Source organism: Pollicipes pollicipes, unplaced genomic scaffold, assembly GCF_011947565.3.
Source record: "Pollicipes pollicipes isolate AB1234 unplaced genomic scaffold, Ppol_2.1 Scaffold_3447;HRSCAF=4054_pilon_pilon_pilon, whole genome shotgun sequence".
Taxonomy (NCBI): Eukaryota; Metazoa; Arthropoda; class Thecostraca; order Pollicipedomorpha; family Pollicipedidae; genus Pollicipes; species Pollicipes pollicipes.
This window is the reverse complement of record NW_023596297.1, coordinates 15,452,675-15,477,771: the sequence shown is the minus strand read 5'-3', so window position 1 is coordinate 15,477,771 and position 25,097 is coordinate 15,452,675. Positions and strand designations below refer to the sequence as shown.

The 25,097-nt window shown below is 53.4% G+C and overlaps 1 protein-coding gene across 1 annotated transcript; it reads left to right on the top strand.

The window, feature by feature from the left end:
• Positions 1-283: 283 nt before the first annotated feature.
• Positions 284-20,920, top strand: LOC119091787 (plexin-B; the record flags this gene model as incomplete). Its single annotated transcript, XM_037214658.1, is given in 2 exon segments — positions 284-325; positions 19,791-20,920. A coding segment is annotated over 1 exon segment (1,080 nt), but the record flags the coding sequence as incomplete, so codon positions are not given.
• Positions 20,921-25,097: the final 4,177 nt, after the last annotated feature.

Here is a 25,097-nt window from a genome sequence, read left to right as displayed (position 1 = left end):
CCTCTATTTGCCTGTCATATTTCAATCGGTTCACGGCGGCGTGCCGGCCTCCCAATGTCATTACGGTCGCGCTTACGTCGGGTGGCCGCGGTGCATGAGCTTTTAGCGGCTGGCCGGCGGCCGCCGGGTGCCGGCCGCCCGTGCGTCCGGCCGGCCCGCCAGTCTGGAGTCGGACCGTGGAGAGGGGAGGTGCGCCACGTGCGCGCGCGGGACACGTGCCGTGTGAACCACTGGTGCCGACGGCGACGTGCAGGCGCGTCGCGCGGTCAGGGCTCTGAGCGCGGGGGGCAGTGAGAGGCGACAGGGGGGATTGGTTTGCGTTCAGGTGAGTTGGCGCCGGGTGCTCATTGCTGGTGGGTTTCTGATCAACGTTTGCGGTGCACGCGGGTCGACCTGTACTGTTCACACCTACGCAAGCGCTTCGTGCCACGGCAATATTTGGATCGATCCGGGCTGGGTTTGCTTTGCCAGGCATTGGTTGTGAGTCACGACATCTGAAAGACCTTTCGCCCGCCTCCAAGTAAAAGTTTTGTTTGCCATGTGAATCCAAATGAGTCCGATCATCCAAACAGCACTATCAACACATGTCAGTTAATGCTGGCGATAGTGACGACCGCTTTAAAGGTTGCCTTCCACTCAAAATACGCCAAGCAAAGACGCTTGGTGATCGCGAAGCTGGCTTTTCTGGTCGTGTCGAGACTTGTCTCGTTTGATCGGTTTGTCCCTGTTTTGCGCGCCTCCAAGTAAATTTATTTCCGATTGTATTATATCTGCATTAGTGAGGTTTGTTAGCGTGAGCTATGTAATATAATGATACAATTATTTCAATTAAAACAACGATTACCTCTCGCAACAATCGGCCATTACAACCCGAGGTCGAGGGTGAAGCTTCCCTTCATCTCTTGATGATACTTAGTATGAAGTCTTACCGCCTTCCGCCTTACCGCCTTGAAGTCCCTTGCCGCCAATCCAGTCAAGGACTTCGCAACGGATTTGATTTTTTACCGAGCTTGAATGCCTGCGAAGGAAATTGAGGCCGAGGACAATGCTGAAGTGACCCGAGGCTGGTGCGACACCATGTCACGCTCCTGGTCGCATGTCAAATGACATGGTGTGGCAATGCTGCTTGTTGAGGTGTACTTGCTTGCTACTGCTCAGCGCGCTGTGATTCCGCGATGCATTGTAATATGTGCGATGAATGTACAGATTTGAAGATTATTTGTTTTTGGTCCTGATAAAGTTTTATCCCGCTATTTCTGAAGTCTGTTGATTGCGATATGGATGTGGAAAGGGCCCCATTGGCCCACGTGATAGACGTCCGATGAATTAGGGGGATATTTTATGTAATTAAGCGTGATACAAACTGGTGTTTGCTGGACTAGAAGAAATGAGTAAAACCTTCGTTAACACCCGTGGTTGACTGCTAATGAATCATGGTTTAAGAACGACGGTTGATTTAGAAGGGGAACAAAATTAAACAACTGAAATCACAGTGCTACTCAAGGACCACATTCTTCATTCAGATAGCTGATGCTGGTTTATTGCACAACACATCAGCTTCTATCTCCACTAGATATTCAATACCACCACCAACTCGGAGATCGATGGCTTTGTATAGACTTTATCGATAGCCTAATCGTCATCGTCGAGGTGACGAACTTCACCATGCAGTGAGCTGCTAACCGGCACCTCCAGCGGACGCCGACGACATATCGCTATTACGACGTCGGCGTCAATGTACTTCCAGCCCCCCTGCGCCCTCGGTATTGAAAGCGTGCAGGTGCCTGACCGCGGGAGCGCAGCACCCGCTGGGGCGACCCTCTGCCTGCGCCTGTTGTTTCCAAGATCGCGCCGTCTTCAATCACGGCAGAGCGTGACTCCGAGTCATTAGAGCCCTCGCCCCTCGCATGTCGGCGGGGCGTTCCGAGGCCGGAGTATGCCGGCTCCACGAGGTGCATATTAATCAGGTTAAATTCGGATTGGTCGGTCCCGAAGCCCTGCTCCCACCGAGGCGAGGCATGTTCCGGTTGGTCTCGGACGACGGAACGGAGTCTAACTAACCCGGCCTAATAGTTTGCCATTCTCCCGCCCCCGGACGGGGGTTGCAGTGTTTGAAGTCATGGGGAACGCATTGACCATGCTCGTCATGCCGCTGCCATAGGAAGAAGCTCAAACCCGGGCATGCGGGTAACTCCCCCCGTCACCATGCGCGCGGAAGCTGCGCTCGTTTTCGCATGGAGCTGACGCGGTGCTGTGGACCATTTCTCATTAGCAGTAATCTAAAGTTTTATATCACGGGTAATGAAACATTTGACGTGATTGTGAGCGTGGCGAAGCAGAATACCCATCCAGGGTTGTGACATCCCCAACGTCATACAGAAGACGAACCCGTGCAAGTATCAAGTTCACTGGCCAGGCGAGACGATGAAGCGAAAATGTCGTGATGCCATCTGTCATTGACAAGAAGACAGATATAGTTCCAAGCAGCACGACTGGCCCTCTAGTGAATGTCCGAAAGCATTGAAAGCTTCACCCTTCGCATGAGGCATTTGGTTGGGAGACGGACTTCGAGGAGGACGATCTGAGTGAAGCGTCTGCTCAGCGCACGGTCTCATAACTGCATATCCATTACCTATGAACCACGTGACCTCCAGATCCAGCTCGGTGATACTGCTGCGTTTACGGTTTCAGAGTGTCTTTCTCGGTGTTGTCCGCCAATGCAAAGGCTACTTAAACGGAGCTGGCAGAACAACAGCGGATGCTGTCAGAACTGGAAGCCCAGATATGCGTCTACGTCGTCGTGGTAGCTTTGCGAAAGGCTGCAGGTCTTCTTGTCAGTGATAACTTATAAATGATACAAGCGTTCTATTAACAATAAATGCGAACATGATAAACAATAAATGCCTGACATATACCTGGTTTCAGAGTCGCTGGGGTACTCTTTGCCCTCTGCTTGGCATTACGGGGCTAATGCGAGTCATGACGCATGCGATAACGGTGGATAAGCGGGTCGCCACATGACATTCTGACAGCCAACAGGCCCACGTGCGCTGTCGTGCTGGTGACCGCCCACTCACGACTCTAGCACGTCAGTGGGATGCTCTGCTGGGGCTGTGTCTCGGAGAGACTCGCGGCTCTCCTCGCGCCCGCTCTCAGATGCAGCGCTCGTTCGAGCCATCCTCGCTCGACCAGGTTGACTGGAGCGCGGGCCTCCTCCGGCCGGTCCTGAGGCGCCTGGCACCGCCGCTGGCACCGCCTCGGGCCATTTGGGCAAGTTGGCTCGTTGGCTGGCCGTGTTACGCTCAACTGGTGTCCTTGTTCCGGTGATATTGCCGGTCGTAGAGGCGGCCGGATGGGGTCGAGGTGCTCGGAGCCGCCGCCGACCGGGCATTGATTGCCGTGCTCCCGCATCCCGCTCCGCCACGCTCGTAGCACCAGACCACGCGAAGGGATCTCAGTGTCCGATAACCTTGCTGGGGGTGCCCATGTTTGAGCATATAGACCGAAATCCTCGATTTACGAGTCCAGCTGCACCCGCACCAATCAGGTGTGCATGAACATTAATTATTCCTAAAACAAGGAGACGGATTATTCCGTATCCAATTAACTCGCTGTCTACAACCTATATCTGCGTACTTGCTTGATTATCTCCATTCAGATGCTGCAGACCAGCCAGCTAGAGCCGTAAGAGTTAATCCAAAGTTCAAATAGAGCGCATATCACTTCCTTGCATGTAGTGTCTTTTTCTCGTTTTTACATGGCCATAGCTGACTCCGCCGAGCGCGGTTCATGTGCTGGGGGCCGTGACCCCCTGTGCACTACCCACATTGTCTGTGACTCATGCGGCAGCGCTGAAGACGGCCCTCTCCACCTCCCCCGGCTCCTCTCGCGCGAGACCGCGGCGCGCCCTTTCACCGCCCCGCGGCTCCCTCCGCGCGAGACCGCGGTGCTCCCCGCCGCATCGGTAGTTGACCGCAGCCGGCTGGTGCTGGTGCTTCACTCTTAATCTTACTCCCACTCACACTCGCGGGGCGCGTCTGTAGAACATGCGTCTGCATACGGTTGGGTCTTCGATGGGTAACCCGTGGGGTCTCGGGCAAGAACTTCCCAGGAAAACGCTCAACCACCGTCTCGGGGACTGTGAGGCAAAGCCATCAACGATCTGTAGCTCCGAAATCCGTGCAAGTCCGGACATCCAATACATAACTCACAATATTTACCAGAACAATATCTATCATGACATGCATGGCTTAAAGTAGCAGCAGCAATTACAGGATGCCAGTAAATCAGATGGATGCAAGATCATATTTGTGTGTCGGGGCTGATGGGCTGCTCTACAGCCTCGGCAAAAGTTTGCTGTGGCCTTTCCCGTAGCACAGATGCATGGGATAGACTCAGTATATAACGCATGAGGCAGAAAGCCTGGATTCATCGCCTAATGAGTTTCAGTAGCGGTCTGGCACATGAACCATGGGGGTTGAGACCGGTGAAAGGAACACGAGGGCATTGAAAAATGAACCTACCCTCGTTAGCGCGGTCCACCAACGACCATTAACGGGCGTTAGCGCGACCACTCAGCGGGGGACGGCGGGGCACGGCAGCGTTTAGGGCTGACCATTTTAGAGAAATTACATCCACCAATGGGGACCGACCCCGTTGCGATTTGAAAATTATCTGAGCTGCGTGCTAACTATGCAGAGTTGATCATTCGACGTGCCCAAAGTTCCATTTCAGCACGGCGAGCCTCGACAGACTTACCGCAAAGAAATGCTGGGTCGAAGTCGCCGCTCAAAGACAAGTCACTTCCTCTAGTCACTGATTAAATGTAAATTAGCAATGTCCTGGACGCTACGCTTCTTTCTTCGCCGTCATGCGGCAAAGCGTGCAAGCATGCATGCATTAAGGGGAGGAGTCAGGTGCACGCCTCCCGTGCAGGTACGTATGCATGCACGGTTCCGGTCTGAATGTGATTGTCCGTCAGGGGCGGGGCAGCCCCGGGGCACGTCATGACTTCCGCCGGCCGGCGGCAACTTCAAAGGCGGCCTTCGTGAGACATGGCCACGATGTATCACGCCGGCGCGCTGTTGTTCTTGGGCCCCGTGCCGCCCTGTATATTTCCTTGTCTTTTCATGCTCAGCTTATATTTTATGTCTTCCTTTTCTTGCCCCACTTCGTTCCGGACTTCCTCATGTTCGGTCTACCTGTCCTCCCTCCCCACTCTCCGCTTTATCGCACTTCCCCTTTCTTCCCGTTTGTTTAATTTCTGCGTGCGTGTTGTTCGGGCCTCCCGCCACTCTCGTGTCCTACCTGTCCTCACCCCGGTCTTCTCACACTAGTGCTACAACATTTTTATATTTGCAAAGCCCGCGCCCGCCCGTAACCAGATTTGGAAAACCTGCTTCCTCCCGCGGAGCAATTTTGGGAAGAAAGCAGGCACAGGGCCGCAAACCATTGTTTTTATTCCTGGTAAATATTTACAATTTCACCATAATTTATTTTCCAGAGCCAAGAACTATAACAATGCCACAAAGTCATGTATTGTTTTAGTTGAGTTTTTCAAAACTAGCAATGAAAAACTCTTTGTTACAATTCCTGGCACATATGCTGGTACATAACTTCAACATGCTAATTGCTTGTTTAGTAGTTTTTCCAAAGCAACAGTTGCTGTTGAGGTTATCACATCGCATTTACTTCAAGGCCCAGAAGTCTGACTCATTGCAAGGGAACTTCAGATTCTCAGAGGGGCCAAAACACACAGTAATCTTCGTCAAGACATCAACTTCTCCAAAGCAGAACAACATCCTCATAGCTCTTCAGAAGGAACTTCAAATAATGTAAAGACCCAGACATTGAAAGCAAGGAAATATGATAACAGCGCTACCCTGAAAAAAGCATTACTTAACTTGCACTTACCTTGTTTCATGGGATTCCTTTATGTCCTACACAGCATGCATATCTATGTCTTTGGTAAATACAAAATAACATTCAAACCTCAAAGGTGGTTGGTATTTGGAGCCAGATTAGTGCGGTTCTCACAATAAAATAATGCTACATGTACTGAAAAACGGCCAGCCCCACAAATTCATACGTGTCACAGACATGTAACTAAAACATTGCTTAGCTGCGAACTCTCACTTCAATAACAACCTTCTCCATTGCATACACAGCAGAGACTGAACAATGGCTGATGTGTACATACATATATATGTGTATATAAATTTATGATTTTTGGGTACATGCTTTTTTGACGCTCTCTCCCCTTGCCCTCCCTCGCTCTCTCTCTTTCTCTCTCTGTCTCTCTCTCTCTCTCTCTCCCCCCCTCCCTCCCTCCCTCCCCTTCACGTGCATTATTTTCGTCATTCTGCTCCTTGACGCCCGGACCCTCGACCCTTTCTGGCCTCCCTGACCTCGCTCCGGTCGCTGGCCGCCTGCCACGGACCCACGTGTGAAGAACACCGCGTTCCGGCCGATCCAGATCCGGCCCGGAGCGTGTGCTCGCCTACTGGCGGCTCGCACTGTTCCAACTGTGTTCAACCATTACCGATCCCAAACCCACTTTTCTTAGCCATACAGCTATAAGCGCTGCACATGTGTTGCGTTGTTTCCTCCTTTTCTATGTTTGTCACATCCGGTACCATACCCCATATACGCCATTTTTGCCGCAACGGGTTCGTTTTGAGCTTCCAAGTTATGTCTGCCATATACATGGTTGGAATGTTAATCACTGAATATCTTTTGTTAGATGTTTGCCCCTAGGATTCCGCAGTTATTTCGCTCGCGTCTTTATCTTATCAAAATCAGATGAGAAAAGAAGGCAACCAACGGAGCTTCAAAGAGAACTCTGATTAGGTCCAACACATTGATTGTGGCGAGAGGCGTAGGCGGGTTCGTTTGTAAATCTAGTTGGGCCTCATTTCAGCGGTGCCCTTCTTCCTTTATTTTTTCCAAACCCACAGTGCTGGTTGAGCAGCTTAGGCTGGATGCTGTCAGAAAATGTGTGAGCCGTTTTGGGCGGAAATGTCCAACCCAGAGATGCGGAAGCCCGCGCCCAAGTGATTCTGCGAACCTAGCGAGGTTGTCACCGTAAAAAGCAAACGGGTTCAGCACTGGCTGCGAACCGTTCGTCCCTGCTCCCGCAGGGCGGCTCTCCGGCGGCATTAACCCTGGATGGGACCGAGATTGACCGGGAAATTACCGAACCGTCCTGCAAATTGACTGGCCGACAAGTGCCGCTGTAACTGCCGCCGCGCCCGCCGCGTGATACACGGTGTTGTTTGCGGACAGCCAGCGATTGGTCCTCGTTCGACCACGCAGCGCCGGGGGGCCGAAGGCGACAGTCGGTCCGCACCCACTTATCCTATCGCCCTGCGACCGGCAAGTGCGCCTCTTTCCCACGCGCCGCTCGGCCGAGTAATTGTCTAACTGTGCTGTAAACTGCCCCCTGTAGGCTACTGCAGCAATGTGGGAAGACACCGGAAGGGGGCGTCGGGATAGGGGGGGGGGGGGGTAATTACACGGCTCTCATGCTCCCGGCGCCGAGGCGAAAGGGCATATCTGCTTCCCATCGCTCGCCGGACAGCACCAACAGCCGGCACTGGCCGATTAGAACTGGACCGAGATGTGTGCCGGACACGCTCCGTAAAAACTGGGCACCTCCCACCCGGACGGCCGTTTTTCCCAGGGCCGCGCTGCGCCTCTCCGCGGCGCGACGCCCCGTTTGAATACCGTGCATAAATCATCTCTGCGTCGTCCATCACCACCAGATATCCATCATGTCATTGAATGGCGATCGATGCGGGCCGGCGGCGGGCGCGGCCCCTCAGCAGGTGCCGGCCGACAGATCGGACGGCGCACAATGGCCCGGCCGGCGGCGGCGCCGGGCGCTGCCGCGTGCTGCTGGCGCGCGGCGGCGGCGGCGGCGGCCGGCCCGAGACGGCAGGCACCTGTGGCCTGCGACCGCCGCCAGCTGGGCCGGACCGGGATGAATGGCCGACTAGCGCGGCAGAGCGCCGCCGCGTGGAGATGGTGACGGATAGCTGGCCCGCTGGAGAGCCGCCGCGCTCACCTGGCTGAGAGCCGGCCGTGCCGCCCTGGCTGGGAGCCGGCCATACTGCCCCGGCTGAGAGCAGGCCGTGCTGCCCTGCTGACACGTGGTGTCTGCGTTAGGCAGCAGAGGTGACTTGTGGGACAGGAGTCGAAAGAGAACCAGATCGAATCGGAGAGAATGCCATTGTTTTTGTTTGTTTATTTGTTTTTCGCGTAGATGCGTGGAGCACGCTGGGCAAGTACGCATTATCATTATTTTTGCGTTCCCTGTTATTGCTGGCTATGAGCTTGCAAAGTTGCATCGACGTATGCGAATTCAGAAGGAACGGTGGCTCGCTTCGGCGGCTCACTTCGGCGGCAAGTTGAGGGAGGGGTGCCTCTCTCAGCCGCCGCCAGCTATCCGAAATAAACCTGGACTGCCATCAGCTTGGCACAGCATGTGGCGCCGGCGCCGGAGCTGTGGAGGTGATCTGGTTATCATGATGTCTGGGTGAGGTCACATTAGTGGCCATGTCGGTATCTCCGTCTAATATGCGTAAAATCCAGGCCCCCGGCGCCGACAAACACCGTCATTATTCATTCGAAGGGACCATTATTATGCCCGGCCGAGGTACGAGCAGGCTCGTTGGAAACAGTCAGCCGCGGCTCTCCGCGCGGACCGACATAGTAGTTTCTAATTGAATAGCAAGTGATAGATTCGCGGCCCACCCGGACCCCATGACCGACATTAACATGCCATCGTCCCTGGGGGCCACCGTTAAACCCCTCCTCCCTCCCCTCCCCCGCCACCATGGGGCTGGTACGTCAACAACGCACCCTCGACCCATGGATCCCGGCTTTCGGTGTTGTTGCTGCGGTCTGACGCCAGGCGGGAGCGTCTCGGTAGCCAGGGGTCCCGTCGGCATGACTTCGCCTGTCGAAATAAACTTGGGCAGGATATACAGAGAAATAAACACGGCGAGAACGAGAAACGCTGTAGGAAGAATGACGGGGCTGATATCGGTGTCTGTTGAAAAAGGGAGCAATGTATACCGCGAGGGCCGTTTTTGTTTGAAATATTCATCGTCGTAGCTGCCCAGGTTTACGCCGTCTACACCTTTTGCCATTATCCTGCCCCAAGCGCGCCGCTGCAGGTCAACGAAAGAAGATCTCGGCTGTCTGTTAATAGGGGCTCAACCTACCCCGCAGTGCGTCAGGTGTCGTCGGCGAAGACGTCTGGTCGATGGGAGCACTCGCCGGCTCAGCGTCGCCGTGTGCGTCTCAGATCTCACCGGCGTCTCCGTGTACGTCTCATATCCCACCAGCGTCTCTGTGCGCGTCTCAGATCCCGCCAGCGTCTCCGTGCGTCTCAGATCGCTCCAGCGTCTCTGTGCGTCTCAGATCCGACCAGCGTCTCTATGTGTCTCATCTTCCGCCAGCGTCTCCGTGCTCGTCCCAGATGTGAACAGCGCCCACGTCCGGTTCTTAGATTCCACTACCGTACCCCTACGGACCACTGCCACGATTCTGCGGCAACCTCGACATGGACGTGTCGCCGGACTGCTTCCTGTGATGCTCAGCTTTAATATGCGCTCTGTTAGCCAGCTTCCGGGCGGAGCCTCTCCGGACCTCGGGTCGGTGGGGTCATCGGTGTGCTCGCTCCTTTCAGCCCGTGATTCGGTGTGCTCCGCAGGCGATGATGCGTTGCGCCCCGGCACATCGGAGGGAGACGCCATCACTTACCACTAGCATGTCTGACGCCCATATCATAAACATTCCAGATTCAATTCCGGTATAGTGGTTGGCTGGCGGCTGCTGGTCAGCAGGGCAGCACCGCGGCGCATTGGGTGGGCTGGCATTTCTCAGGAATGAGATACAGCCCTTATCTTCTGCGGACCGGCCCAAATCAAAATTCTGATCCGGAGATAAGTCAAATTATTCATGGAAATCGTTGATTTGTGGCGAGGCCTATAGTGTCCGTTATGGAGCGCACTTTCAGGGGCCCGCTGACTCTTGAGCTCAAGTTCTTCCATACGACTTACATACAGAATGGGTTGCCGAATCACGCTTCAGCCCATCGTCTGTTGGATTAGCTTTTCACGAAAAGGACTCAAAGTTCGAAGAACTGGCGAATCACCTTAACATCACGCCAGGTGAATTCATGACATACATTGAAGTGAGTTGTAATCTTGAGGATATTAGATGCCTTTCTCGTGAGAAATTTCAATATTTGAGCAGGCACACATATGCTGGATTACTGGTTTCCAACGGAACTAAACGTTGTTGATAGATTTGGTGAGGATCTGTTGGCAAAGGCAGATCACGGGAGTGTTTCTCTTGGGTCGTGAGGTCGAAATGGTGAACGAGGGATTATTCCTGTTCTGTTTTCGTGAATTTGCGCACCTTTCATGTGGTAAACCTACTTGTTTTGTAAATTCATGCTTTTGCGGCCACATTGCAATTAAAAAAGAAGATGCATAAAGACATTCCTGTTCTAGCTCATTAATGCCTACCAACGTGCAGTATCGGATGTGAGGCAGATTGTGTGAGACAGGCAGATTTCGTAGGCCTGCTGTGAGATGGCAAGCTCCCACATGACCTGGAATCCCTCCGAGGGGAAAGGGTTGGAACTAAGTTCGTGCTCAGACTGTTGGTTAGAAGAGCAACCAGGGAACAGTCGCTAACACGGATTTTCATTGCACTGGAAGCGAGTGGAGTTGTTGTTATTTTCAGGCCGACTTTGCCGAGGGCTTTTGTACAAATTGGACGCCTCTCGAAAGCCCATTCCCGAAAATAGCCACAGCACAGAGCGATAACTTCGGAAGTTACCCGAGAAAAACGAGGGTGCTGATCGGTTTGGCGCTGGAGATAGGCGAATCGAAGCGGTGCAGTAGCTCGTTGAGCGCCGACCAGTGGACCCCACGCTCGGCGACGCTGAACGGAGTGTCGCTTTCTCGGCAACAGGCAGCCATCTACAGCAGGTATGAAGGCACTGTGTTGATCAGCTGCAAAATTTACCGGCAGCATGGGCGTGTTGCGCAATCGGGAAAGGTGTGGGACGGATTCGGTTTCGAATATGGCCGCTCCATGTTTGAAAAAGGCGCACATATAGGCGGATGTGATCACCGTGATCTGGTGATGAGGTGCTCTTATGCAGTTCCTCTCATTACTGGCCGGCTCCAGTAGGCCAACGACTGAAGCTAGTCAGCCAGGGGCCTTCCTGTAATCCTTTTCGGATGGGGGTCAGGTTTCCAATCAGAATACTATGTCTTGTTATACTTTGTCTTCTATGTTGCTATATATATATATATATATATATATATATATATATATATATATATATATATATATATAACAAAAATGCATGTGTATCTAATTACATGCTTAATACCTATAATGATAAACAATCAACGAACGTCCAGAGGGAAAATGCAACAGCTATGGAGCAAAGATCCTCCCAAAGAGGGACAAAGCCTCGCCCACTCGGTCAGCAATGCGTGACACTGATTTGGTGCAAGATGCGCGCGCTCACGTGAAAATACGCCTTACCCGCATTTCTACGTTAAGACCGCGGTGGCTGCGTAGCCGTCGCGCAGGCCCACACGGCCTGGCGCATGACGCAATGGCGCATGCTGACTGTCCGCCCGCTGCGCAGCGAGTTCGGGGCGGCCATCAGCGATTGACGCGACTCATGCTGACACGTGACACGCGTCTGTCAACCTTTCCCCGCAGGGAACGCTGACACACGGCGCTTGTCAGTCGGCCGTCTCAGCGTGAGGGGCATTAGAACATGACACATGCCAGTCGGTCGTGATTAACTGCATGTGGTGTCTGGTAACCAGTGGTTCCCGCGAGAATGATGTGAGCATGCCGGGAGGGTGACACACGACACCTGTTAGCATTTAACCCCGCGTGAGCGACAGTGGCAGATAGCCGCGCGTCAGTTGAATGCGCCTCTCTCTCTCTCCTCTCTCTCTCTCTCTCTCTTCTCTCTCTCTCTCTCTCTCTCTCTCTCTCTCTCTCTCCTCTCTCTCTCTCTCTCTCTCTCTCTCTCTCTCTCTCTCTTCTCTCTCCATATATTCTGCCGTGGATCCATGCACAGGTTTGATAGGACCGAGTGAAAAATTTCCACCAAAACGTAGTAGGACTGGACAGCATTTTCAAATATGACAGGTCACGCGGATTAACCGGATTGCGGGACAATGAAATGGAAATTATAACTAGGTAGTCCCTGAAGTGCTTAGTAAAGACATCAACTCAGAAAAGAAACTTTTAATCAGTACAATGCAGCACTTTCAGTTTCAAGCAATGCATAAGCAGGCTAAATAGCACATAACGCAGCCATATTTTCCACAAACAGATTTTCTGATCATCAAGTAACATTTTCAAGTTGCAATCAATGAGTGACACTCAGAAAGGTTGTTATTGCAGACTCAAGCTCTCATTCTTTCAAGGCAACTAAAAAGGTCTCTTGACCTTATAGCATATCTTATTACAGAGCTGCCTTAAACAATCCCATGATCCCAAAAAAACAATCTTTAACTTCAGTAGGTAACATTACATGTCAGAGTAAAAATACGGAGTGACCATGCTACCTAAAATTGACCACTCATGCCTGGAATGAATATTTGCTACAATTTGCAGTACCCTGCGCGATCACCAGAGCCCTTGGAGAGTGGCTAATTTATAGAAGAGATGTCAAAGCGCCAGCGGTCATGGGAGATATCGGATGACGGACGACATGTACCGAACTCTCGCATCACGTTTTGTGAACATGCGATAATTTTCTTTATTTATCTGGTTCAGAAGCACTCGCGGCGCCCGTGAGACGTTCCAAACCCTGACTTAAACGCTGCGTCATCTATTAAATTATTTATGCTACCCCCCTTAGCGTGCTGAAAACAAAAAAAAGATGCAAAGTGACGTATCATTGTCAGTATACATGACAAAGTTGGTTTTTGACTGCTCAACCGAGGCCTGATGCCACTTGCGATGCACGATTACAAATAAAGCAGTTATCGCACCCTTTCGAGTATGAGGAACAAAGAGAGATTTTGTAGCATCTGACATTTCAGGAATGAGGTTCAAAAACGACGCGACTGTCCCATTCTCCTGGATGAAAGCTCCGCAGGCACCTACTTACCAGCGACCAGTCGCGCGCGTGGATTGCAACTTTGACGCAGCCGGTAATCTAGCAGGAAATCACGACCGCAGTTTAGGTTGTTTCATCAATTGGGGTGTCCGGGAACGGATATACACCTGAACTTTCAGGTATGAGGTGAAATGGTCGTGTAAGTTTTTCAGAAGTCGTGCTCAATGGGAGTCGTCGTATACTTGTGAACTGGATGCCGCTGAAACTGTCTGGCGGCGAGTGTAGGTGTGTTGCACCTAAGCTGGAGTCTGGAAATGATCGATAATGTGATCATGCCTTTGGTTGTTGAATCCGGATGCGACTTTGCCCCTGCGATGAGGTGGTGCTTGTGAACTGGTGGTTAATTATTGCGATATGGTTAGTAATATGACAAGCCTTGTTTTTTTCTGATCTTCGTGCAAAATTGCATTGCAGCTGCGTTAAGTACCTTAGCACCCACCGTTTTATGACAACTTATCACACATTTTTCCAATCGAAATTAGCAATCGACATAAAGGTTAGATACCCAGACGAACAACATTTGCTGTTAATATCATAAAAAGGCATTAAATGTGGAGCGAATTGGCACGGATTCGTTTGCCAAATTTAAGCGCGGATCGGCCGGCGGATTGGATCTAGACTAGCCGAGCTGGACTCGACTGGATCCTGAAAATTTAATCCGTTAAGTGCTCTGATGCTGGCTCGTCACAGCGTAACGTGGCCGGCCAGGAGCCCGGCCCCGTAACTGGACACCAGGGTCTGAGGACACCAGGGAGCTCCAGAGGACACCAGGGAGCTCCAGGGAGCTCCTGGTATAAACGTCCACCATTCGTCCCAGCGTAGCTCTTGGGAATTACCATTCGCCCTCCGCTCATAGCCACACGTCCGCGTTAAAAATTCACCGCTGGTCCGTGCGCTGACAACTGACCCGTCCTCCGAATGCTCCAACGCTGCGCTGTGAGGCGATCGCGTCCGTCGCGCTGAGGCGCGCCACACTGGCGCTCCGGCCGTCCGCCGCCGGCAGACCCGAAGGCGCCGCGCCGGTCCGGCGCCGCTCCATTTGAGCGGAGCCGGCCGGCCGGTGACCGGACACCGGCCGTCCAGCGGGCCGAGACAGCCGGAGCGCGCGTCTGTCAGCGGCGGTCCGGTCGGCGCGACGCGGCCGTTCCCAGGCCATGAAGGTCAGGGGCGCGCCGCGCCTCCGGCCGCCGCCCATCCCGTCCATTTGTTAGCGCCGGAGTGGGCCGCGGCCGCCGGCCCGCCCGCCGACGCCGATACCTTCCCATTAGCGCGATCGGGTGAGAGGTCAGGGGTGCTCGACCGCCGTCGAGGCTTTATGCGCGGCTGGTGTGATTCGCTCCTGCCAATTCACATTTGATGAGGGGGTGGAAAGAAGCAGTAGTGAGTTCACTGAGATCCCCACGCACGCTCTTAGCTCTTCGACAAGAACTCACTACGATCGGCATTACTGTTCGGCACGAGGGGTGTCACCTTATATTCTCTCGGGGTGCCCGAGACATCCTCTCCTTAAAATGTTCATGCACTAGGCGCCTTTATGCAGACGCCACTATTAGTGTTATGTTAATGTTATACCACACAGTAGCCTGTAAGTATCCTGTGTTCATAATGTACCACCCTACAGGTTTTTCATTCCAACTCGTATACATATTAGGTTAACGTGCAACAGCTGCCAGGTTTTTTCACGCAACAGCACCTGGATTGTGCCAAAAAATGCACTGCAATATGCAATGCGTAGCTCTTAAGTAAAAGGTAGTTGGTCGCAATCACCTGTTTGCATAGCTTGCCATCTATGGACGGTAGTTTCACCCACAGAAAATTGGTTTGTATCTCCTATCAACCACTTCGTGGCTAACCCGATGTACGTATTGCTAAGCAAAGGCACACGCAGGATTTTACAATGAGGGAATGGGTGGGATGGGCATAAGTTTCAAATGAAAACCGAGTTAAGCGTGCGCTGGCGAATCTTGGGAATTCACCCTTGACATTTGAGCGCAATTCAGCGGCCGAAAAGCGGGAAATAATGAGCTTTTGTGGGAAGTTAAGGTTAACCTTACCGTCTGAGGCCCCATCCAGTTAAAAAACTAACACCCCTGATCGGCAGCAAAAGCAGTGTCCATGTCCGGCGAAAATAAACACGCCAGCAACACGTTCGAGAGTACTAGATCCGTCTCATGACCACCACCACGCCGCTTGACTCTGTGGAAAGAGGCGCCATGCTGTTTCCGCTCGCAAGCCAGCTGTCAGCCGTGTGAGCTGGGCGGCCGGGCCGGCCCGGTGGCCTGGCCGGTGGCCGCTGAGTCCCGGCGGGAGTCCGCGCCGCCTGCCTCGAGCGGCGGCGGACGAGCTCGGCCGTGTCGACAGTGGCGCCGCGGGGGCGGCAGCGGCGCGGAGGTGAACCACGGGAGGTTTCCTCTGTTCTGTAGGCGCTGGGGTCTTCCCTATCACCAAGCGGAAAGCTAAGGGGGTCATGACAAACTGTCTTGTTACAGCTTACGCAAAAGAATTGGGGCCGAGAGACCATTGCCTTTTATTATTTTTCTCACAAAAGCTTGATATCAACTCTGCAGTGAAACGTAGCAACACACCACCGCTGAAAGGAATAATTGGTGTAGTTACGACTCGCAGTTTTCAAAGTGCAACAGTACATTTGAATCTTAGTAGATCTGTTCCCAACAGTCATAAAGGCCGCACGAAAGTTCCAAAATGCCACGAAGATTCGAGTCTCCAATCCAGTATCCTCCCAATGCACCCGATGCTTCACCCTTGGGTGCTGCGGCGGCTGTCCGGCGTAGAGTGGTCTGGTGGATGCCTAAAATATACTTTTTTCTCATTTAGTTGATCCAAGAATGATATGTTACAGCACTCAACGCCTCAGAGTCTTATACTACATCTATTGTCTTTATCGGAGACCTGACATTCCGTCGACCCGTCTCAGAGGCGTCCAATTTTCCATTTCCTTCATTTGATCTGAATCGACTCCAATCCAATCGCGGCGGCGCCGTTCGGTCCCGACGGACCGGTCGTCGGCGCTGTCGTCGTCAGGGCCGGCCTGGCCTCCTCGTGCTCGCCGTCGCCAATGGCTTCCCTTCGCGCGCCGCGACCCGCCGTAATCGGTCGGCGGTCCCGCACAGTCCGCCGGCCCGATAACAGGCGCCTCTGCCCCGCTCTTCCCAGCGCCGGGCAGCGCCTACAATAACAAACAGGGCACCCGAGCCGGGATTATGCCCGACACACGGCGGATAAACAGAGCCGGCCCGGATAAGATCGGGGCGGCCGATCCGTCGGCCGTTTAAACACGGCCCGAGATGGTGCTGACATGGCCGCCGGCCGGTCCTGCCCCTTGGCACCAGCCGCCTTCTGAGCGACGTCCCGCCACCGGGCGGCAAGCGAGCCCGGAACCGAGGGAGGTCGACCACGAACACGCGCTTGCTGTAGGACTGACGTCATGCTGCGCGGCTGTTACAGCCGCGCCTACATGTAGCGGAGGATCTTGCTTATGCTTGCGTTACCACGTACTTCTGTTATCCGCCTACGCACTTCTGTTAGCGCGACAGTGTAACCGCGTCATGCAGATCATCTATCGTTTCGATAAATCGTCGCCCTTTGTTCCATGCTGCACGTACTGATAGCAAATGACGCGTGCTGTTTGACCGGGAAACGGGTTTCAGCCCCAACCCCGTCCCAGAGGCCTCCGTACCGTCCAGCACTCTTGGACCCCATTCCTCCGACCGTGAGAAAAACACAAAATATGCGCGTCACAGTACGTGACTGGCCTGCCAGGCCTCGCGCCGTGCCGTCCCGCTTCACCATTGTCGGACGCCGTGGAGCTTTTTTCCGTGGGGACCGATGTCCCGGATAGCTGGCGGCACGCGTCAATCGGTCGCCGCGCCGCAGTCGTCGCGTGCCTCCTCTCCAGCGGCGTCACGGCGCCTGCGGACATTTTGAGCGGCGACTGAACGGCTATGGCTTCACGCCTATCCCGGCTAGCACCGCTAAAAATCGGGCGTTTCCCATGGGCGAGGGCGGGCTCGTGAGAGGCGTGAAGCGTTCAACGTCGCCGTGGCTTTGTCATGGCGCCGGTTGACGCACGTTATTGGTGATTGCGCCGGCGCGGTGCGACATATGGTGCCTCGTCGCGGTGACCTGAGAGCGCTGATTCAAGGTCAGACCTTGGCCGCGCAGAGGTGATAACAGACCGCCTACCCACGTGGCTTGTGACGAAACGTGGTCAGTTTATTTACTGTATTTCATGTTGTGTAAATAACTTTTTGTTAAGTGACTCCAGCTTTGATCGACCACACTATCTGGCCGCTTTGCAGGTCGGCGGTATTGTTTGCCAGATAGCGCGGAAAAGTTGGGTCCACTCGTCGTACCTTGGGTTATATTGATAAAAAACTAGCTAGAAAAGCCTCTTAACGTCTTCCATGTTCCCTTGAAGTTCGTAGCACATCCTGTCGGTTATTGGTGATGGCTGGCAAACCGCGTTTCGCATGTCTCTTCTTGCGGCGGCAACGCGCCGCAAGGCTGACATTTTGGACCGCCTCATTGTCAGCCCTGTCTTGTCTGGCTCGTACCCGCAGTTTTCGTTCGCGCTGAGGTTTTTCGGCATCAGATAACTCCGGACTGTCGGTGGTTTTATGCATAAAACATCACGGCAAGGGCTCTTCTGCCGGTTTCAAGTGGCCGGATAATTAGAGCTGTTGGACCAGACTGCGCTAAAGCGGACCATCTTCTATCCAACGTATGGAGCCTCCTTCAACGGACATGATCAATGTACCACCCCGCCCTCCAATTACACTGGTATCTAATTATCATCCAAGGGGCCTGGGCGGCTCGAGGTCGAATCAGTCCGGGAGATCAGGACGCATCCTAATGTATTCGTGCGCTCTTCATGCTTGTCTAGTGAGAATCAGAAATAGCTCGCCAGGGCAAAGCTGTTCAGTGGGATTTACTTAATTGAAAACCGTTGCAGCTGTGCGCTGTTCAGTGTTCGTTGACCAAGTGCGTGCCTTTGTTGAGATGGGATGCAACAGCTCACCATTTGCTGGTAGGAGAAAGGGGAGTCGGTTGGCTTCGTGGGGGTGGGGGCGTTTGTGCCCCTTTGATTTTGTTTTATAAACACCTAAACGGCTGGCGCTTGGAATCACAAGCTTTCAATGCACGCCAACAAATGTTGAAGACACCTTGTGTCAAAGAAACGGAGACCGAGTCAGTGTCGGTCGGGTAGAGATGCCATCCTGAATGGCTGGTATTTATAAGTTTTGATTTTCGAACTTGTGTCATGTTCTCTCATGTTTTCGGGGCTGCACTTAGCTTATGGCTTCTGGTTATTTTATGGAGTCGTGGCACATCAACAAGATTGGCTCAATCTATTCTGCATTACAATGACCTCACAGACTGGCACATAGACGCATGTGCGATATGCTGCCGTTCCTCGTGTACAAATGTGCCATTCGGCAGCTACATAGTCTTTTGACTACCGGGAACATCGCGAAGCAAAATATCCGAGACTGTAAATGTCTACGCAATGTGGATGTTCCGACCAAATCGAAACAATTGCTTTGTTTTCGCGCTGTTTTTCATAGCCCTTATAGCAATCGGCGCGAGCCGCGAAATGCCGTCTCACACGTATTTTCCGTGCTGACCAACACCTGAGCGTCCAGAGAGCTCTTGATGACTTCAGGGCCTGAGACAGACATCCCCACAGAACATTCAACACCCGAGCATCAAGAGTGCTCTTGATGACTTCAGGGCCTGAGACAGACATGCTCACAGAACATTCCACACGCCAGTGGCCGGCAGACCGACTGTCGAAACGCTCCCATTGGCAGGTATTGGCAGGTTCTGTCGTAGAAGGTGAGGTAGACCTACAGCATCAAAACATCGGTTTAATCTGACTGGACAACACATGAACGTTGCACCAGCGGTCGGTTATGGACAAGACACTATAAATGATGAACGCCAACGCCATCGATGGTTGGTGGTGAGTGGTAGAAGCCACACCACCGACAGTTGGTCATGGGCGGTAGTGACCACACCAGCGACAGTTGGTGATGAGCGGTAGTGGCCACACCAGCGACAGTTGATGGTGAGCGGTAGTGGCCACACCAGCGACAGTTGGTGGTGAGGGCTAGTTGCTGGTAAACAGTTTTCGGCGACCGCATCTGGCTCCTTCGTTTCGCTGCTGGGGTTTGACGCCATGCCTGAAAGGGACACACGAACTTCCCGAAGAAGCCAGGCGTAATTGTGTGACCGCGCGGACGGCGTGGGAGTGTCTTTGTTCGTCTGATTCGTAAACAAGCGACAGCCACTAACCAGCAGTGGCCGATGTCTGTGCGTCATGTTTGTGACAGCTAGCCTGCGAAGCCTGTCATTTGAGGAGACCACCACCCCAGGGCAAATTGGTGCGCCTTATCGGCGGATCTCTATGGCCGTCTAGACATGGGATAATAAGCACTTTACGGCCGTAGAAAACACCGGCTGCCGTTGGCGGTAATCAAAGGCGTGTAAGATGGCAAATGATTGGCTGGTGCGTGAAATGACATCGGACAGCAGCGCGAATTTGCATTTCTCTGCTAAATGGTGACTGATGTGCACTTCTGTTTGGTTTCAGACTATGGTGCGGCTGGCACCTAACTACTGGCGGCCTCCGCTTCCCTGGCGATGAATTTCCACCTCCGTCCGCTGGTGGCGCTCCTGGCGCTGTCGGTCGCCTCAGGCGATGACCCCGTGGTGACCCAGGTGGACCTGAGCGGGGAGGTCAGCCGACTGACCCACCTGCGGGTCAGTCCGGGCTCGGGACAGGTCTATGTGGCCGGGGTCAACCGGATCTACCAGCTGTCGCCAGCGCTGGCCCGACTACAGGAGGTGGCCACCGGACCCCAGCAGGACAGTCCGCAGTGTCCCGCCTCCGGGTGCGCTGAAGGTGTCGAGACGGCGCCCACAGACAACGTGAACAAAGTGCTGGTGGTGGACCAGGAGACAAGGACGTTGCTGGCCTGCGGATCCGTGCGGCAGGGAGCGTGCGTCAAGTACGAACTGGCGAACATAACGCGGCCCAGTCAACAGCTGCCGCATGCCATAGCTGCCAACGACGCCAACTCGTCGACGGTAGCCTTCATCGGACCGGAACACTACAACCCGTGGGGTAACACAAACGTGTTGTATGTTGCCACTACCTTTACACTGGTGGGCAACTACCGCAACAACGTGCCGGCCATCTCCACGCGTAACCTCCATGATCTGGATTTTGCTGAGCGCTCCTTCAACAAACACTCCATGATGACCATCGATGTCAAGTACCGGGACCACTTTCTGGTGGAGTACGTGTACGGCTTCCACGAGGGCGACTACGCCTACTTCCTGACGGTACAGAGACGCTCCCACCTGCCCGGCCAGCAGGAGCAGGGCTACGTGTCCAGGATCGTGCGCACCTGCGTCACGGACGCCAACTACGACAGCTACGTGGAGATGACGCTGACCTGTGGTGGTGACAACCTGCTTCAGGCGGCGCGTGTGGCCGAGGCCGGCCAGGACCTGACCTGGGACGCCGGCGTTCTGGACCGTGACCGAGTGCTGGTGGTGGCCTTCTCGCCTAGTCAAGGCTTCACTAACGAGCCCCAGGAGCGGTCCAGCGTGTGCGTGTTCTCCATGAAGGAGGTCGAGCAAAAGTTCAACGAAAACATCCACATGTGCTTCAACGGATCGATGCAGTACCGAAACATGGAGTACATCTCCGGTCCCGTTCTCAACGGACAATGCCCGAAAGCCGGGGTAAGTCGTCGCTGAAATCATGGTGACTGTTGGTCTTATTGTTGACATGATACGCAAACACGCGCTTGACAAGAAATCTTTACCGTTCTGTGGAAGGTCCGAGTCTCTCTTAAACTAAGACGAATTTATCCTGAAAAGGATCCTTGCTCGTAGTACCTGCTCGTGCTCCTATGTACGATGGTTCCAACTTGTACCCGCACGGGAGCAACGGGGTGTTCCGGCGGCCCATCGCCACCGCCAATACTCGCTGCCTCCACCTGTAGCTTGTGCCGATAGTCGTCTGCCAGACTTGCGGACCATGAGTGACGGGTCGTTCTCGTCTCACGTGCCGTCTGCCGGCGCGGACGTGGCCGCCGGCGTCAGACACGCCAGTGCCACCGACGCCTGGCAGCTGCCGACTGCAAACTGGCATAATCAGAGGGCCGCGCGGCACTTCGCATGCATGACCCGCATCAGTGGACGGCGGCGCCGCGCTGCGGCAGCGGCTGCGCCGCTCGTCCGTGATATCGCAGGTGGACGTGCTCTGACATTATACACGGCGTTACCGCTGACTGACATGGGCGAGCGCCGACTGCGCCTCACGTCCGTGATATCGCAGGTGGACGTGCTCTAACGTTATGCACGTTGTTACCGCTGACGGCGAGATGCGGCGGCGCCTTACGCCCGGGATATCGCAGGTGGACGTGCTCTAACGTTATACACGGCGTTACCGATGACTGGCGAGCTGCGGCGGCGCACCACGTCCGTGATATCGCAGGTGGACGTGCTCTAATATTGTACACGGCGTTACCGCGACTGGCGAGCTGCGGCGGCGCCTCACGTCCGTGATATCGCAGGTGGACGTGCTCTAACGTTACACACGGCGTTACCGCTGACTGGCGAGCTGCGGCGGCGCACCACGTCCGTGATATCGCAGGTGGACGTGCTCTAAGTTATACACGGCGTTATCGCTAACTGGCGAGCTGCGGCGGCGCACCACGTCCGTGATATCGCAGGTGGACGTGCTCCAACGTTATACACGGCGGCACTGCTGACTGACGTGGGCGAACGCCGGCTGCGGTTGGACGGCGCCGAATGGTGGCCCAGATTCATTCGGTTGTTGCTTTTCGGTTTGCGAGCAGGTCATGTCTGGACATTAACTTGTGTGTTAATTTTCACTTGTTCTGACAATACGATTTGTTTTAGAGGTAGCACGCGTGGCTACAGGCGAGCACCATTCGCGACCAAAATTTATTGTGGGGCGCCTAATGTGGTTAGTAACTTGTCTAGGCACTATGGAATAAATTGCGCCTCAGATACATGCTTGGACTAATGTCTGAAGAACATGGGCGCATTTATGCGATTTGGACAAGGGCATTCATCCCAGTATTTATAGCTTGGATTCCGTTTCAATCGGCAGACATGAACGGAAACGGTCGGAATAAGACTCCCTCCCAGCACCGGTCTGGAGCAGGGCCTGCATCAGCCGCCGCTTAGTGTCCCTCAGCCGGGAGGCGGGTGTGGCGTCCGTCTGGCGCACCCGCCCCTCGTGCTGTCCGGTCGTCATCTGACGGGCCGCTGCCTGCGTGACATCAGCAGCAACGAGCGACAACATTCTCCCGTGCCCTCAGCAGTTGGCCGGAAATGCCCGGCCCCTCCCATACCTCATGACGTAACCCGTGAGAACCAAAAGACGGCGTTTTGAGTGACGGCGGTGGCGTCGGCGATACATGAGTCGGTCGCGGTTTTTATGGCCGGGTGGCGGCACGCAGTATTGCGGGACCACTTAGTGGTCGCGGCGGTAGCCGGGCCCTGCCGTGCGAGCCAAAACCACGTTTGCCACGTTCCGGTCGAAACGTTTGCCTGTGCACCACAGAATGTATGGAGGTAACTTCCGACTGAAAAACGCGTGCTGCATTCGTTTGAAGTGCATGTGAGACATACGATGCTAGTTTTTGGATTGAGTGGAGAAGTGGCTCCCTCCGTCTTTCTATTGAAAGCGATGAAATCGGCGGTCGATATCCACAGATGTGGGTTTGCCTTTGCACGGCATGTCCGGATCGAGCTGGAAATACTCTGACGGGGCAGTGGCAGGCGGATATGGCGCGGTCAAGATCGACTACCCTTCGGATGCTTTGGCCCGACAGCGCTTGGGGTATTCGTCTTTCACCCGCCATGGCCTGGGGTGCAAGTAGCCTCCCATTGATGCCTCATAATCGAATCGTCATATGCAGAAAAATAGGCATCCATGGCCCTGCTTAATTTCACTCCAGGAACTACTGATTTCACATTCTTCACGGAAATGGTGACGTCACAGATAAACAATATCTTAAAAATTACGCAAGCCTTCAAACGTCTTCAGGGCCCTTTAGCATCTAAAGGCAACTCTAAGCTCATTCACAGTGTAAATTTCGGTTTGTGTTTGCATGCCAAATGGTATGCCGATGGCTTTGAGATGGTATCTCTGGTATTTGAGTATACAGGACACCGCCAAATCACGTGTCCGATTCGGATTCAGGTGAAGCGTATGCCAGACAGATTTGGACGAGGGCCGGGATCCTGGACCTGAGGATCGCTATTCCAGGAGGGTCGATCCTGCGCAGCTATTCGGAATGATGGACCTGAACCGCGACACAGAGGTGTAGCCGTTGTAGGTGCTGGGGGACATGCCCCCCCCCCCCAGTATTCTTAAACTTGGATTTTGTCCCCTCCAGTTTTGCCTGGGTAGTGAACGTTTTTCGCGTTCTCCCATTCAAAATACCATCATTAGGGAAGACTGTTGCCCCAGATGTCAGCTTGAAGATCTAAGCTCAGAGACGTGGTTACACCATGTCCCGCACCAAACTTTGGTTCTTCATCCCAGAAACGGCGCCGAATTGGTGTTTTGCCTACGCTGCGTCATATAATTGGTTGACAAAATATGTGTCAACTTGAGCTGACAGAAATGGGAGAAAAAGTTGTGCTCGGACGCATAAGTCTGCCCAAGGAAGTGCTATCCACAGTTACGTTTGTTTGGGAAGTAGGTAAAGGTAGGCGCAACCATTCTTTGTACCTGCCGTTATTTTTTTCTCGCTCTCCTTCCAAATATTGACTTTCCGGGCATGTTCCGTGTAGGCTGCGAAAAGTCGTGGCAGAGTCCTCTTCTTCTTTTTTTGTCGGTCTGTGACCGTACATTGTTTGATTTGCTTTCCTGTTCTTCTATTTGTTCTTTCTTTTTAAAATCCATTGCTAAAACCGCATCTGGCTGTGGGTACGTTCAGTCGCTGGTTATTTCAAAGCGTTTCGTAGACGCAAGGATGCCAGCATATCTGCTTTTAAGTGCCTTGGAAACACATATTTACCGTTATAGGTGTTATATACATATATAACACTTATAACGCCATATGTGCTTTTAAGTGTCTTGTATCATAGCATCAGTAAATGCCAACAACCGCATTTAAATCGATGTTAAATTTCCATTAAAAATGCGCCTAATTCGGGATACAATCAGCGTAATGTGCATCGTAAAATAGCGCGCACTAATTTCATACCCGTTTGATTCCCACGTTCCTCCAATATTCCCATGCTTATTGTGGTGGGTGCCCTGCCACTGGTACTTAGGAGCCATCAGGCCGCCACAGAACTGGAGACGCGGGAAATCGCGTGAAAAGGTCGTGAGAATACCGCAATCACATCATAAGCTGGAGAGAAATGGATCACGATCAGAGCCATGGAATTTGACCTCCGTATTACGCGGTCGAAAATGAGAGCGTCACCCAGTACGAAATGAGAGAGAATATGACGTCAGTCCAGCCGACGTGGCTTGCGGATTGGTCCGGACATGCAGCCAATGGTCCGACGAGGCTTGTTGTTGTTGGATGAGGCTGTTCGTTGATTATGTTTACGGCTCCCGTACAGTGTACACAAGGGTGCCTGGGTATGTCATTTGTCATAGTTTGGCAATACCCCCGAGTGCTCTACCGGTGCCGCGCCTGGCTGTTGCACTTTCAAGGTAGATCGATCACCAACAGGAATTCTACGTCGAGTCACAAGCTCCTGTGGAGGGTGCACTATAAATTATGCAAATGGAAAGCATTATCGATCATTAATGGTACTGAACAAAAATTGTGTGCGAGTATCATCACCGCATCAGTTTTATTCGCGTTTCTGTGCGGGTATTTTGCAAGAG